The sequence below is a fragment of the Melospiza georgiana genome, chromosome 3 (genome assembly GCF_028018845.1).
Source record: "Melospiza georgiana isolate bMelGeo1 chromosome 3, bMelGeo1.pri, whole genome shotgun sequence".
NCBI lineage: Eukaryota > Metazoa > Chordata > Aves > Passeriformes > Passerellidae > Melospiza > Melospiza georgiana.
Genome location: NC_080432.1, coordinates 105270607 through 105287062, shown reverse-complemented (window position 1 = coordinate 105287062; position 16456 = coordinate 105270607). Strand labels below are relative to the sequence as shown.

The 16456-nt window shown below is 35.8% G+C and overlaps 1 protein-coding gene across 1 annotated transcript in view; it reads left to right on the top strand.

Annotated features, from left to right (window-relative positions):
- BCKDHB (branched chain keto acid dehydrogenase E1 subunit beta) overlaps positions 1–16456 on the top strand; it is a 109656-nt gene that overhangs the window by 30696 nt on the left and 62504 nt on the right. Inside the window, exons 7-8 of the mRNA XM_058021015.1 lie at positions 1887–1984; positions 4123–4233. Of these exons, the coding sequence (XP_057876998.1) occupies positions 1887–1984; positions 4123–4233 (209 nt within the window). The remainder of the gene's footprint in view (positions 1–1886; positions 1985–4122; positions 4234–16456) is intronic.

Sequence of the window (16456 nt, the reverse complement as noted above, 5' to 3'; positions counted from 1 at the left end):
GGTTTCATGTAGGTGACCATTCCATGACAAAGACAGTCATGCAATGCCTATTAGTGTAGTTGTGAGTTTGATTATCTTTCAGGATCTCTTTCTGTTGCCTGAGGGTTGTACAATGTGCAAAATTCATAGAAACCTGGTCTGCCACTAATGTGCAGTGAGCAACTGCTGGATGTGCATTTCTTCCCCTTTCTTTCCCAGCCCTATATTTTTCTAGCCCCTTGTTATTAAAAAAATTATTACAGAGCAGGATGCTTGTACTAGGTGATCTCCAGAGGTCACTTCCTACCTGAGTCATTCTCTGGTTCTGTAATATACATGGTATTTATAGATCATTATCAACAAGAAAAAAGAAAATTGTCTGCCAGGATTGAAAATTATTTGCTGCTTTATTTTTTTGAAGTTACATTTGGAACTTGTAAGCCAGGAAGAAACCTAGGTCATTCTACTTGTGTTGTATTTACCATAACAGGGAAGGAAAAATACTAACCACTTCACTACTGCTATCACTCAGGGAGATTGTTCATTGTTACTTCAAGAAGCAATTTTGTTCAGCAGGAACTCAATATGTATTTTATGAGCTATCAAATATGTTAACAGAAAAAGGCAGTGTGTTTTCTTTATAAATTGTTTCTGTGTATTTAGAAGATTTATTTTTTTCTACTTATCACTAGAATATGTTTCAAGAAGTATTATTTGGCTTGCTGATGCATAGACAAGTTCATCTTTAGATCAAAACCAGTATTTCTTCTAAAATATTATATATGGATTTCTTTAATCATAGTTTTAGTCATTAAACCAGTCAATGTATAGTGCATTGGAGCACTGATTCAGAACTAGCACAACTGACCTAACTTAACAGTTTTCCAGCTGAAAACTCATAAATGAGTCTTGAATGGAGCTATGTTGAATGTTTAGGAGAAGATAAGATGCCTAATTCTTGCCTTCTCTCTTGAATTGTGGTGTATTTTTAGTGACTAGGTAACATTTTTTTAAAGGAAAAATATTTAGATTTATTTAAAACTGCTATAATCAGAAGTTCTTGCTGACATTCCTATGTAGGTTCTGAAAACTTTTTTACCTCAATTTAAACATAAAACTGCTGAGCACTGTATTTGGAGCATCAGGAGGATGCTAGCACAGATGATCCTTTTTGTCTGAGTATTAAAGTATAATTTCAAGACTCTTCTGATGATTACTAGAATAATCAAGAATTCTGATCAATTAGTGGTTACTTGAGTTTTTTTTATCAGCTGTAGCAGTGTCCATTTCCAAATCTGATGCTGACATTTTGACTGGATGTACGTCAGAACTCATTACTATCTTTTGCATGTGTATATATGCATAATCCTGTTGTGGTATATAACAGAAATTTAACTCTACACTGAACATATTTGTAACAGTCTAATTAAAAAGAATTTGAATTGCAGCTAAACCTTTGAAATGAATGCTCATACTCAGTTATTTTGGTCTAATGCTAATAAAATCACACAGTTGTTAGGGATGGAAGGGACCTCTGGAGATCATCCAGTCCCACCCCTCTGCTAAGGCAGGGTCACCTAGAGCAGGTGACACAGGAACACATCCAGGTGGGTTTTGAATTTCTCCAGAGAGGGAGACCCCACAAACTCCCTGGGCAGCCTTTTCAGTGCTCTGCCACCCTCAACATTAAGTTTTTCCTCATATTGAGATAAAGCTTTTTCTGTTTATGTTTGTGGTCATTGCTCCTCATCCTGTCACTGGGCACCAGTAACATACTCAGTGAAATTTTGGTCTATTATTTTAGATGGCTCTAACAGTGAAGAAAAGTTTTACTGTATGTTTTTATGGGATAATATTGACTAATAAAGGAATCTAATGCTTATTCTCCCCTATTTCTCTTTTTTCAGTGGAACAAGTTCCTGTAGAGCCCTACACCATTCCACTGTCTCAAGCTGAGGTGCTGCAGACAGGCAATGATGTGACAATGGTTGCTTGGGGCACTCAGGTCAGTAACTCTCTTACAAGCTATTTGTCACCCAGCAAAGCCTGGCCCAGGGGGTAGGTGATGTTTGCATTCAAACTCAAGGGCCAGACATTAAAATGTGTGTGTCTTCCATCACTATATGCTGGGACGAATGTTTGCCAGCGTTTAAATTTCTATGAAACCTGCTTTTTGTTGTGTAAGTTTTTACCCATTTTTGGTTGAAGATGACTCTGGAAGTGTAGAACAGGTACCTGTGCATCTGGCTAATGATTTTTTATGATTATGAAAATTATAGATTTAAGAATGGGGCAGTGAGATGTAACTCTGAGGAAGGTAGTGGGAAAGAAAAGTTCAAAATAGTATGCTGAAAGAAAAGATCTTCACTGCATGATTTAAAGAACCTTGGGTCCCTTTGTTGAAAGTTAAAAATCCATGGGACATTTAATACAAGTAGGGATTGGTATAGGTTTGATTCTAACAGTTACATTTCAAAGCTGTTCAGGAACATCATTGGCCACCCTCCCCTGCCCCCCTGATGAAGATCTGCAAATACTGAAAAAGCTGTTAAGAAAATACATCTTCATAGTCCAGAATTACAGAAAAGAAATTTGAGTCTAGTGTGGACTAATCAGAAGTTACTGTTTTCTTGGCCTAGTTGTATCTGAGAAGCTTTCAGAGGAGAGGATCTTACAACTTTTGTGACAAAAGAGTTTTGAACTGATCTCTGGGTCTGTGCTTTTTGTTGTTATTGGGGTCTGTGTAGGATTTATGAATGCCCTCTGACCTTCAGGCAACTGACACTGCCTGACCATGTCCAGGTTGGTAAATTTCTGTTGCCTTCGAGATGAAGATGACTTTATCCAAATTGATTTCTGGGGATGGTCCTTGGCTCAATCTCTTTGCTATGCCTAGGAGTTGCTTGATGGAGGTCATTTGCCACAATCCAAATCTGTATTGTGAAATGTTCTAACAATAAAGAGAGCACCAGAGTTTATTGGCAACATCATATTAAGAAAGTTTTCTACCCGCATATCTCATGAGCAAATGCTTCTTGCTGAGATATTTGTGGAGGATAATCTGAGTTGTAACAGTTCTTATTTTCCATATTGGAGCATTTGCTTGCAAATATTTGTTTTAGGGAAAACCAATGCTTGAGATACATTTTGCTGAAAAGTGTATTATAACCTAATGTCAAGACACAGTTTTGAATGTGTAGAGTATTTCTTTCTTTTCTGTTCTTAGCATAATACACCTTATGTAAAGGATGGGTGTAGATGTGGATGATTTATATCTACTGTGATTCACTACTAGTAAATAGTAGTGAATCAGTAGATATAAATCTACTAAATAGATTCCTTGACTGGTGGATAAGGTATAATCTGTATTCCAGTTCAGTGATAGCCTCCTGCTAGAGAAGAATACTTTTTTGTTTTAGTGGAGTGTTAATTGTAGTAATCAGGTAATGCAGGATTTGTATTGTTGGTGTTAAACTATGTGTTGGAAGAGCAATAAGTGCTTATAATGGCGTGCCACTGCTATGTACTTTGACTGTGGGGATCAGGATTGGATATATTTACAGGTTGTAGTAATCACTTTTTCTCCTAGCTCCTAATAAAATAATGCTTTGGAGATGATCACTTGGCTATGTTTCAGTAAGTTAGAGCAGTTACTGGGGCTACTAGAACTGTTTCTTGGCTTTTTGGCTAAGATGGGATGTAGTGGAGTGTAGCATTTCTGAATGTATTTAATGCTTCTTGCAGGATTGCATGGGACTGGTACATTAAATACATTACTCTGATGTATTTGGCTGTTAGCTTAGTTACAGTCCTAACAAAAATCTTCCAAAACTCATTCAAACTAATTAAAAAAAAAAAATAGTGAGGATTGATACTTTTCACTGAAAGACACTTCTCTAGAAAGCAAATTTTGTTCTCAGGGATTCTTCAGTGAATTGAGTTTTTGGAGTGGTGCTAAAATACTGGGAATAATTCGGTACTAAATAAGGAGAATGCAGTAAATACTAAATGGTTATTATTGAATAGAAACATCCCTGCTCAACATGCAGGTGGTATGTTAAATTACTGCTTGTATTCCAGATGTATAATTTAGAGAAATTTGCATAATTTGGATTATTTGGTGATGATACATTGTTTTTTCAGGTACATGTGATTAAAGAGGTGGCAGCAATGGCTCAAGAAAAGCTTGGTGTGTCCTGTGAAGTTATTGATCTGAGAACCATTTTACCATGGGATACAGAGACTGTTTGCAAGGTAAGGAAATGATACATATTCATTTAAAAACAACCTAGGTTGTTTTAAAAAGACCTGTTTTTTCTTTGTATATATTCTGTATTTTTGTTCTGTATCATAAATGCAGGGTACCTGCACATTACATGGACCAGACATTTACTTTAGCATTGAAAGAGAATTATGTTTCAAGGCTCAAAATAATGTCAGAATACATGTTCTTTACTTTCAAGCAGAGGGTATGATTTAATCAGACTTCCACCTGAAAATTGCTTTTCCACAATTTCTGAGTCTTTGTCTTTCTAACATCCCTGCTGTCTTGGGAAAATCTTTATATTTTCTTTTTCTTGCTGTTTTACATTAAGATCTTCATCTAGTTATAGGTCTGCAGTAATGTGCCTTAGTGTTGTTTATCTGTATTTCTAGAAATAAATGTTTTATTTAAGGTATATGAATTCTCGAGTTGGGGAGAAAAAGCAGCATTTATTCTTCTCAGACTACCTAGTTTGAAATTCCTGGGTACTGGAAAGTCCTTTTCTTCTTTGTGGAAGTTTTTGATGTCACTAACAGAGCACTTACTGCTTCTGCTAGAGCTGAGAATTTCCTTAATCTGGCAAATCCACAGTCCTGCAGGACCTGGCTAACAACTCCTTGGGTCCTAATTCAAGCTGGGTTGATTCACTCATTTTATGCTCCTGAACAAATTACTCAGAAGATTGAGAGATGTCTGCAGCTTTCTTAACTCAGGCCTAGTAACTGTGGTGTACTGAGTTAACCACAGGGATGAGAGCTGCCATGGGCCATCAAATATTTTCTCTGCCTGCAGCTTCTAATTTAAGGCAATATGGTGTCATGTACAGCTAACTCAGATTGTACAGATGTTTAATTAGGGCAGATCAGGCACATATCTGACTCTATGTACTTGGAATATCTTAATTGTGTAGACAAGTGTTCTGTCATTCTGTGTTTGCTCAATAAGGGCCTTGCTTCTGGTCAGATAACATGTAAAGACATTAAGTATGATAAAGGGAAAGATGGGCCATTTTTCTGCTACTCTGTGGCAAATCTTGTATTTCTCCTCAGTTTTATTTATCTGAGGGACTGCCAGTGGGATGGGATGGAATAGATTATGGGAGGAAAGATCCATGTTGTGCATTTGCTATTGGCAGCGTTCTGCTGTTGGTTGTGGATGTGTTACAAATTGTGCACTTATATGTGTAGCTATGAGTTGCCTCATATCAATTTGATCTTCTTCATTGAAGTGTTTTCATTTTTTTGTTTGAAGTGTATTTCTTGTTACTTGGATGTATTTTCTAACTGTAAAAAATGAAATGTGTTGAGTTACTTTCATCAATATGAAGTGAAATTTTGGCCATAATAAATCCTTCACAATCTCTTCTGGACAAGTAAAATTATTTTTTTTTTTTGGTAATTCTTTTTTCCTTCTTTGAAGATTTGAGCTGTCATTCTTTGAAAACAGTATCTCTTTGAAAGAGCAATTAAATCTGTTTTGTTGGGTTAGACTTGCACTGAAACACCATCAGGAAAAAATGTAGCTGTGCAGAGGAAGTGCAGAGCTTTAGTTGTTCTTTAGTTGTTCAGTATTTTGCAAATATGTTCTTTAAATTTGGATACCCCATGAAGATTTTTGGCTCATGTTCTGTCCTGAACATCTTTTAAGGTAACTGTAGCATAAATAAAAAATACCATAGAATGGTTTGAGTCCAAAAGGACTTTAAAGATCATGTAGTTTCAACTCCCCTGACATAGACAGAGACATCTTTTATTAGATCAGGTTGCTCAGAGTCCCATCCAGGCTGGCCTTGAACTTTCAGGGCTGGAGCATCCACAACTTCTCTGAGCAGCTTGTTCAGTGCCTCACTGCCCTTGCAATAAAGGTGTTTTTTATTTTTTTTTCTAATATCTAATCCAACACTTCTCTCAGTTTGAAGTTCCCCCCTTTTTGTGTCACTACATACTCTTGTAGAGCATCTTGTAGATGCTCTCCATCTTTATTGTAGGCTCACTTCAGATGCAGGAAGGCTGCAATTAGGTCACCCCAAAACCTTCTCTTTTCCAGGCTGAACAATCCCAATTCTTAGTGTTTCCTTGTAGGAGAGGTTTTCCATATCTCTAAAAGATAGAATAGATGGACCTGTTGTTTTAAATCTGTTAATATGTTTACTATTAAGAATTAAGAGAATCATTTAAAAAAAAGTATAGTGCCTGTTGGCTAGGCGGTTCTGCTGCTTATTATAATAAATAACAAACAGTAAATGTTTTTAGTTAGCATTGCTGTTATGTTAGTTTGGCTGTATGCTGGCTGATGGGAGAAATATTAAATTCTCTTCTTCTTTAGATCTTTTCTATTTTGCTCATCTGAAAATAATTTGTGGTTTGCATTTGTGCATTAGTTGGTTGCATTATGTAACACTGAAACTTTTTAATTTAATTTGCATCCTGGACAGTTTTTAAGGTAATTACTTGTGTAAACAGATGAATGTAACTACAGTTCTAGCTGCTTGCTCTAGTCTCATCCCAAGAGGAATTGCATGTGGCAGCTGTTGCAGTCGGCAGTGGCTTACAGCATCAGTTTGGGTGACGTGACTTGTTTTTCCCATCCTGAGATGCCAGGGTCAAGGTCCAAAAGATGAATAGAAAAGTTGGCCATTCCAGAGAAAGTCCTCAGCTGTCCATTGGTCTGCTTATGTTCTCTCTGTGGGCTCTTAAATGATAACAGAATTACTTTTACTCCAGTCCAACCAATAAGCAAATTATCAGCTGTTACAGGTCTGACTATTTGTTGCTGACTATTACTTGTGTCAGCACTCATAAACATCAAGCCAGTTTTTTGTTTTTCCTTGTCTCACATGTGTGTTTGAAATGTGTCTGTTGGATGCAGATGGTGGTGCACATAATGTGCTGTAACCTTATTGCTCTTCTGCTGGTGCTGGAATGCATGGTCCATGGCTGATGGGAGTCTGTGTGGTGTTGGAGACCAGGACTTTGGGTTTTGCTGTAAAAATACATCCCTCAGTTTCACTGCTGGGAGTGGTGTCCTTTGTGATCAGTAAAGGCTGTCATTTTAGTCTTAGCTGGAAATGCATGCAACTTTAATTAGGCAGTGTGGTGTAGCCAGGAAGAGGGATGGGCTGAAATTGTTAGTGCTTTGGAGATGAGCACTAATATGGAGATTTTCACTACAAATCTAACTGCTTGGTCTGCTTTTATTAGCTTTTTCAATACAGAAAATTATGTCCTCAAAATGCATATTTCCTAGAACTGTGAGAAGCTGTACTTCACAACTGCCAGCAGAGGCCCCTTCTAGCCAAGTTAAGCGTCTCTTTGACTTTGCATTGCTCCTATGAGTGCGTTTGTGAATAAATATCTCTGAGAGAAACATAAATAAGCATAAAGAATAAATACAGTTAGCATGAATAAAACTTGCTGCCTAATTTTACTAATATTTTCTTTGCATTTTTAAGATTTTGAGATTCTTCTCAGTTTTGAAATAGGTTAGCATTTGTTATCTGCATGAGGAGATGAGGTTGCACCTACCTGGAGCAGACTACCATGGACTTCTAATGGCTCCCAGCAGTTATTGAAACTTTTTTTGGTACAATTCCTGGAATAGGTCAGCATGCAAACAGGGGCTAGATTTTTCTTTTGTTAATCTTCAGATGTCTAAGAAGGAGAAATGAAAGAGAAATGAAATTACAGGAGCTCCTAGAGCTATTCTAGAGAAAGGATACTTCCACAACAGCATCAGCAGTCTTTTTTTTTCCATGAGATAAATTGGCCTCTGGAAATGTAATGCTTTAAAAGTTTGGTCTTTTTAAAAAAAAGAGAAACTTTAATTTTCCTAACGTTAGGTGAGGCAAATTGAACTCTAATTTTGCACCTGAGAAATGACACCTGCTGCTGACATAAAGGATGTAAGTAGTTGGGCTGTTTAAAAAACATATCTGACATTTTTACGAGGATAAAAGCAAAGCATCTGTTTGCTTTATTTACATTTCTGTGCATTAAAATGCACACTGATCTGTAATCTTTCTAAGGTCTTTTGCAAGAAAAATGGGGTAGATTGTACAGATTGTACATGCACAGGCTTCCCAGTATATTACTTCTGAATGAGACATGAAGAAAAAGCAAACATGTGCTTTTTCCCTGCAGGATTGAAAGTAAACTCAGCATCAACTCCCAATATGTAGCTATATAAACCAGCTTAAACCAGTTTTGTTGTTATATGTCAGAAAAGTGACACAAGCTTGTTTAAAGAGTATGTGCTGCCTTAGCTGCTTCCTTAGCAAGTGTAATGGCAAAGGCTGTCCTTAGATTACTGAGCATCTTGTCTATGTATACATTTTCAAAACACAATGCCATTGTGGTCGATGAGAAATTCGTTAGATCTTTTGTTTACTTTGACAGTCTTCACTGATTTCTGACTATAGCTTTGTTTTTATTCACTAGGATTGGAGTATAAGTGGTAAGCAGTTCTAACTCAAAGAGAGATGAGCTAGCTGTCCATAGAGTTGTTTTTTTTTGTATTTTTTGAGGGAGAGAATGCTTTCCCTGTGCTTATTCTGACATCATCCTACATCTGTGTGTTTTATTGATGTGGATCAGGAGTGATTTTTTTTCCCATTATACCTTCACCTGTAAACAGGAATGCATGAAATTAATGTGTTTCTCAACATGTCCTGCTGATAAAGAAGCCTTAAATGCCCTGCTGACTCCTCAGCTGTTGCATGTGCATGCAGGCGTCTGCATTTAGTGCAGCCACAGCAAAGATGTCAGTTCCTAACCTAGACAGATAACACTTTTCCACTACTTGATTGATTTGCTGTGTTATTATTGAAAGAATAAGCTGCCATGAAGGACACTGCTCAGAAAACTGAAACATGAGTGATATATGAAATGTCTATAAAAATGGTTATTTATAAGCCACAAAACTGTTTAAAAGCACTTTTTCTCCCTTTCAGAAATGAAATTTTCGAACAGAAGTTTTATTTCCTTCACTATACTTAACAGATTTGCTTGGACACTTTGAATAGATTAGGCTGTGTGGACTTTCCTGTGTATGAACTGCTGGATGGTGTGGTATTGATTTAAAAGTCCATGGCACACTTCCCAGTTCTTCATTGGTCACATTCAGGGTAAAATTCTGTAGGTGTAGTGTTTTTTATACTGAAAAATACATTTTACTGGAAGTAGGAAATCTAGCTCGGGATTAAGTACTCTTAAAGGATTGTGCAAGTTACTGTAGCTTTTTACCCTGAACTGAGGCAAGAATTTTAATTTGAGTGTTGAACCGATTAGTATCGATCTGCCATTTTAACTGTGCAAGTGAAAATTTGCAAATGCACCTTTTTGAATTATTTAGAAGCTAAGTATTTGCCGTGCACAATGATACCTAGTTAGTTCTCTTAACTGTCTCTGAATGGTTGCTACCTTAGTGCAAAGAAATGCTGAGAATAGTAATTCAGAATTTGCTTCTTTAGGACCCTATGCTACAGTCAAGTGAAGGCATGTATATAGTTCTGGGCACTCCATGCTACTTTACTCCTCTTCAGGAAGGATTCTGCAGACCCCCTCATGGAGGTCAGCAAAAATGCTTGTCAGGCTGCAAACCCATCTGCTACTCATTGGAAAGAGCAAATCTGAGCAAAAGAAATACAGAGTTCCACAGAGGGAACCTGGGGGTAATACAGATTGAGCAAACTCTGTGCCTGTTTTTCATTGAGGCTCTTGACGGGAGCTTTTGTTTCCATCATGTATTGAAGCATTATCCTTAATACACAAGTGGCATTTTTGTCAGATGTCATCAGTGAGTAATTTTCAGTAGTACATCTTTCATGTCCTATGCTTAATAGGCAGCATGTCCTAGCAGACCTATAGGTCTACCAGCTTGTTCCATTCCTTTAAGTTTACTTCATCTATTTGGACTGTGAATAAAAGGAAAATCATGATCAGCAACCCTGATGTGGGTTTTTTATGCATTAACTACACTCACCAGGCACTGAACTGTACAATTGTAGCACAGGTATCCTGGGATCAGATTTATGTTTCTTGGCTATCTGTTCTTGATCTTCTGCCATTTTACATGTTGCTCCTTGGATTTCTTATTGAATGGGTCTTGCACCTATAAAATATGATTAAAGTTGTACTGCTTGCATGATGACAGTTAATTTTGTCACTGTTTCCATAAGAAACTTGTGTCTTTTGGTCTTGTAGCTTCAGGTTACTAGAGCATGCTGTGGACTGTTGCTTGGCTTCCAGAAGCAGAACGCTGGAGCCATACTTGGAGGCAGACATTTTTAAAGTTACGAGAATATATATACATAACCATTTTATAAATTAATTATTCATGTCTTTGTTTATGTTTTAAGAAAGCTTTGAAGCCTTGTTTTTTGTTCCTATGCATCTTGAGTTTTAAGGGAGGTACCTCAGTGCCAAGGTGTTTGTCTATATGTAATGCTGTTTTCTCCTTTCTCCCTCCCAATATAAAAATAGTTCTCAGTCTTTTTGCCTATATATTGACAAGTGATACTTGAGAAAGAGTCTGATTAGAAAAAAAAGCATCGGTAGAGAAAAGTCATTTGTGGGTAGTTTCTCTTAACATATAGTGCTGATGATACTGTCCATCAGTTCTTCATCAAACCTTTTCCCTTTTGCTCACATAATGTATTACAACCTTCAAATTTAAAGGCACTTATGCAAATAAATGGGTAGTGGTACATAGTCTATGGTTAGAAGCTATTTTATGGCTACAGTATGTGCATTTATTTTTTTCCTTGCAAGTGGTGCTGATTGAATTCTAATGGAAGTTGGGATGAAGTTCCATGATGGTAATCATAGATGAATCATTCTTCCACAGACATAATTATTGCTTCTCTACAGTATTGCCTTTCTTTAAATGTCTGTAGCTATTTTTCTTGCCATTATCATGTAGTTGATCCAGCTGCTCTTTTAGACTACTTTTTTTTTTTAGGATTCATATGCTGTAGATTCTTCCTATTTGTGCTTTATTAACCTTTACCCCATGAGAAGGAAGTTTTAAGTATTTCTACAGTAATTTGGTACTTCTGAAGATAATGTTGAATTTGATCATGCCAAGATTTAATCTACTTTTTACTGAATTATTGTCTAACAATATGCATTTATTAATAGCACAGTGCATTGTGTTTAGCCTCTTGTAAGTATTTTTATGTTCACAGTGAAGTCAATCTGAAATGCTTATAATAAAAGCATAGACTACAGAGATTTTCAAAGGCAAATATTGTTAAATTTTTCTTTGTAGGAAGGCTTTATTTTTCTTTAAGATATATATATACTCAGATATTTTCCAAAGGTCTTAGAGCTGTCTTGGTATTACTTGGTTTTCATTATGCTGCTACTTTCTCTGATACTACTAATGTGGAACTGGACAAATATTTCCTAACCCTCTCATCTTTGTTTTGTGTTCAAGAGTCTGTACTTAAAGATTGCTTTCATTTTTTGTCTGCCATGCAACAGTGTTCAGCACAGTCAATTTGTGATTGGATTTCTTCTAAATAAATTCAATCTATTCCAGAATAACTTTTTCTTTCAAGCTGTTATGGAGTACTCCTAAAATACCCCAAGTCTCTCGAAATTCTTTTGGGCTGTTTAATTCTGCTCCCTGCAATCTAATGGGCTGAACTAATGCATGAAATCCTGAATATCTGATTACTTTATTGACTCCTTGTGATAGAACAGTTACTGTCTGGTTATATGTATTATAACTTCTTGTTATATAATTTTTGATAGCTCTGAGATACATTGAGACCTTTACCATACTGAAATGTTTGAAATCCTGGTTATATGTTAATGTGTCCTCTACTACGGTTTTTATCATGGAGGTTGAAGTAATCTGAAAACCTTGCAATTTGCTTACTTTTCCTATGTATGTAATTTGCATTGTCCTGAAATTTATGATATTTCACTTCATAATATGATAGTATAGGACAGAATTTGCTTGGGCTCAGTGGACATTTTACTTTTGCATGGGGATATAGAAAACCAAAAAATTGATGTTTTGTAAAGTCACAAAAAATGTCCTAGAATGAGATGCATGTATTTAATTATTGCATGGTTATATAGTGGTTTAACATGGAAAAAAACCATGTCTGCATTTTTTTTTCTCTCCAGAAGCAAATTAGACTAATTTCATTTTCTTAGCTTCTTGTTTGCAAAATATGCTTTTGATCTGTAAAGCTGTTACTGCAGAAATTGTTTCACTTGATGTGCTGTTTTGAGAATCCTAAACTTTGTATGTTTCAAAGTTCTTGAGGACTTTACCATAAAAGGAAATTATAAAACAAAATAATTAATTATCTTTTTCGGTGGTACTACATTTTAGCAGTGTACTTTAGCAGCTTTTCCCCCTTATCTGTGATTTCTGTTCAATTGTTCTCTAGAACTAACCCTACAGAAGTGAAAAGTTGCCTGTTGTGCAGAGTATTCTTTTTCAGACAACACATGACAATTTTAAGGGACAGAGATTAACTCTTAGTCTCTTCTGCTTGAAATTTTGCTTCCGGCTAAATTACATTTATATTGTTGGTGTTTGTATGGTGGGTACAGCAAATGATTAATAATGCTGTGACACCATGTGGCTTCATCTCTTGGAAGATGCTCATCTAATTTACCTTTAATATCAGCCCTTTAAGATCTCTGGAGATCTTTGCACCTGTTTTTTACTGGCATCTGAGCATATTCTGTTTTCTGTGCTGAAAAAGAGAAAAGCTTTGCTGTTACTCAACTTGATTCTTCTAGGCACAAAGGGGAAAAAAAAGGAAAAGAAGTGCCTGATTGCAGAGGTTGTCTTAGTCTCTCCCTGACACAAAGAGCAGGAGGAATGACTGTTGCAACATGTGCTACTGCTCTTGTTGCTCTCTTCTTCAGGTACCCTTTTGGTTCACAGAGATGCGTTACAGTAGTTTCTAGTCTTTGTACTTGAAATACAAACTAGTTAAAATGAGGAGCCGAGAGAAAGGAAGTGCTTTGAGCTGTGGCATGTATACATCATCTTTTCTTTGAGAAGAATGGAAAAAACCGAGCCTTAGTGGCAGGAAATGCAGGATGGACCAGTGACATCTGAGAAAAAGCAGGAGATTCCACTGGCAGTGCTACAGTGTTGTCATATGCTTGATTCATGTCCTGTTCTTCTACCCATGACTTGACTAAGAGCTACCCATCTGTAGTACTGCAAGTGGTGCGATTTTACTTACTGCATAGTGAATCTCACTACAGTGCTACATCTGCTGGGAAATTGGGTATTCTCTGCTTTTTGTGAATATTAGTACAAAATAAATTTCCTTTACTATCTTGACATTGTTCTTCCCTACTTTTCTACTTGTGTGATTATTCTGCAAATGCTTTTGCCATTAATCGACCGAGTAGCTTGTCAGCTGGTGTTATGTAATTATTATGCCAATTTATTTAATTTAAAATAAGGGATTTTATTAATAAAGTTATAAAACGTCTTTAGGGGAACTAGTTCAGACTGATTTTTCATCTCATTGATGAGAGAATATTAAGAATAACATATAAGAAAGGCAGTCAGAAATTAATAAAGTACTGGAAGGTCTTAATCTGAAGCAATCTAAAATGACTATGCTAAACATAAGAATAATCTTCAAAATTTTTTCAAATGTGTGGTGTGAGGGGAATTGTTCATTGAGCCTACTGAGGAAGCTGTCAGCATAATGAATGCTTACCCTGATATAAGTTTAAGATTATGCAATTAATTCATTTTTTCCATTTGATTCATATGTGAGGTGCCTATTAACTTGCCTAAGCAGTATTCTGTTTAAACTGTAGTCACATTACTTGGATCAGCAGTGAAGTGTGCTGTAAATTGGAGCTGTGCTTTGGTTTGTGTCTTGTAGCTTAAGACTTAACAAAAGTTTACAGAGAATGCTAATCAAATTTTCTAATGAGAAAAAGAGGAAGTGGTAATTTAATACCACTTGGTTACTGTATAATGATTGTGCTATAAATGTGCATTCTAATTTCTCTGTCCAGCTGAGAACCCCCATTTTGCCAGTTTTAATAAGTTCCTTGATCTGCACATGACAAAACTATAAAATCACTCTTTTGGCATGTGGTCAACACATTACCAATAAGTACCAATCTGTACTATATCATCACATCTGGCACTTGTGGTGCCTTTTTTGACACGCTCCCTAGACTTTGAAATTTACAACAGTGCTATGTTTGGAAGCTTTCAGATTTCTTAAGGAAGAAGGACAAATATGGCTGTGCTGCAAAAGGGGAATCAGTTCTGAGTTTAAACAGCAAGTGGCATCTATTTTTTATTTGCCATTAAACTGGTACGTTACTTTAGTAATAAAGGGAAAAAATTGATTTATTAAAACTTTTCCAAAGTTTTAAAACATTTCTCTTAAAAATTTCAATTTTAAAATTAAATTTAGAAGATGTGTGTTTTCTAACTGCTTTTTCTTACAGGGAAAATGGTGCTGAGGGGAAAAAAAATTTGGGTTATTAAGCTCAGCAGTGGGACCTAATTTTCATGTGTTAATATGGAACCATTTGCAATATGATGGGGAAAAATGTTGCACTTTAACAAGCCCATGGAAACAATTAATTTCTGATTACCAGCTATGGTGTTTTGCTGACATTAGAAAACTGTCTTGATACTGTCATTTTTTTGGCCAAGAGCTCAGTGATGTTTTAAATAATAGATTGGCTAGGGGAAGATGCGATTTTTGGATCTTAAAACACTGTCAGCAGTTTGTGGTAATACAGTTTTATTTTCCAGTGAAAGAAAATTAATCTTTCAGAGTAATCTGTCTGCATAATCACTTGTAAATTGCCCTTTCTACTGGACAATCAAAATATATTTGAAGTAGTTAATGCATATGTTACTGGGTATGTATGTGTCTAGATTTAAAGTATCATCTTGATGATCTGGACATCTAAGTATCACCAGGATTGATGTATCTATGTTTAAGTTAAACCTGAAAAAATTTGGCTGTTATATCTAATTGCATAGATGCAATACTGAAGTGCTTCAAAGTGTAGAGATTTTCTAAGGCAATTACTTGGGGTAATTGAAAAGCTAATATATGGACCCTTTCTTGTTTCAGAAATTACTTAGTAGCACACTGGGATTTGCTTAATAGAAAAGATAAATTTAGCTATATATTTTTTTCTCTGTGACATCACTACTTCTCACATATTTAGTATAATTGTAACTTGTTTTGCTTAAGTCATCAGCGTAAATTTTCTGACCTGTATCACACTAGAATAAAATTTTTTTTTCTACCTTTTTTTTGTTGGGAAAAAGTGAAAATAAAGGTTTGTAGAAGAATCACATTCCCCCTCTCCCCTGTATTAATTTAGTATTTATTTCATTATCACCTAAAGTAATATCAGAACTGACACAATTGAGCATCTGATGATTCAGCAAAGTACAGAGGAAATTGCTGATGTGATGAAGTTTTGAGCTTTCACCATCTGTGTTCTAAAGGAATAAAATATTTTTTGGCAATACAGAAATGCTGATCTTTAAACAAGTAAGCAGCTCTGAGCAGTCTAAAATTCCATAATTTAGAGGCTCAATGGTTTTCATAAGTAAACATCATTAGAAATGTGGAAGTATTGAGGAAGAAATTGGGATTTGCATTAGTCAAGTGCCTTACAGATCCTTTAAGATATTTGTGAAATTGTTCAATTTCTTTATGCTGTGGTCTTCCCTATTATAAATTTTATATTAATCTTTCATTTTTCCAGTGTTGCATGAGATAATTATGATTGTCCGATGAATTATTTAGAGCTTCCAGTAACTTTAAAGTTAAGTCTTTTTTCTCATTTTCTTTAAGTTTTCCTTAGTCCCCTCTTTCAGTTTTCTAAATCTAGCATTCTAACTGTTAGACTTTTGCTTAACCAATTCCTCTTGAAGAAAACCAAGTGACAACAAAGACTAACCAACAGTCTTTCTCTAAAATGATTGCATTCCACTGAAGAAAATTTTACCTGAGAACTCCAGAAACTGTGATAAACTGGCTTCTGAAAAGCTTTTTGCAAATAGACCTCTAAAGAATATCAGAGCACACAGAATTTGTTCTGGGGCATTAAGTTGCTGAGCTTCTGTGAGAAGTGGTGTGTAGCAAATGCTTTTCTGTAAGCAAATGTTGCTCAGAGTAAAAAAAACTGGAGAAAAATAGTAAACAACCACATGTTGTTTGCTACCTACAGTGCT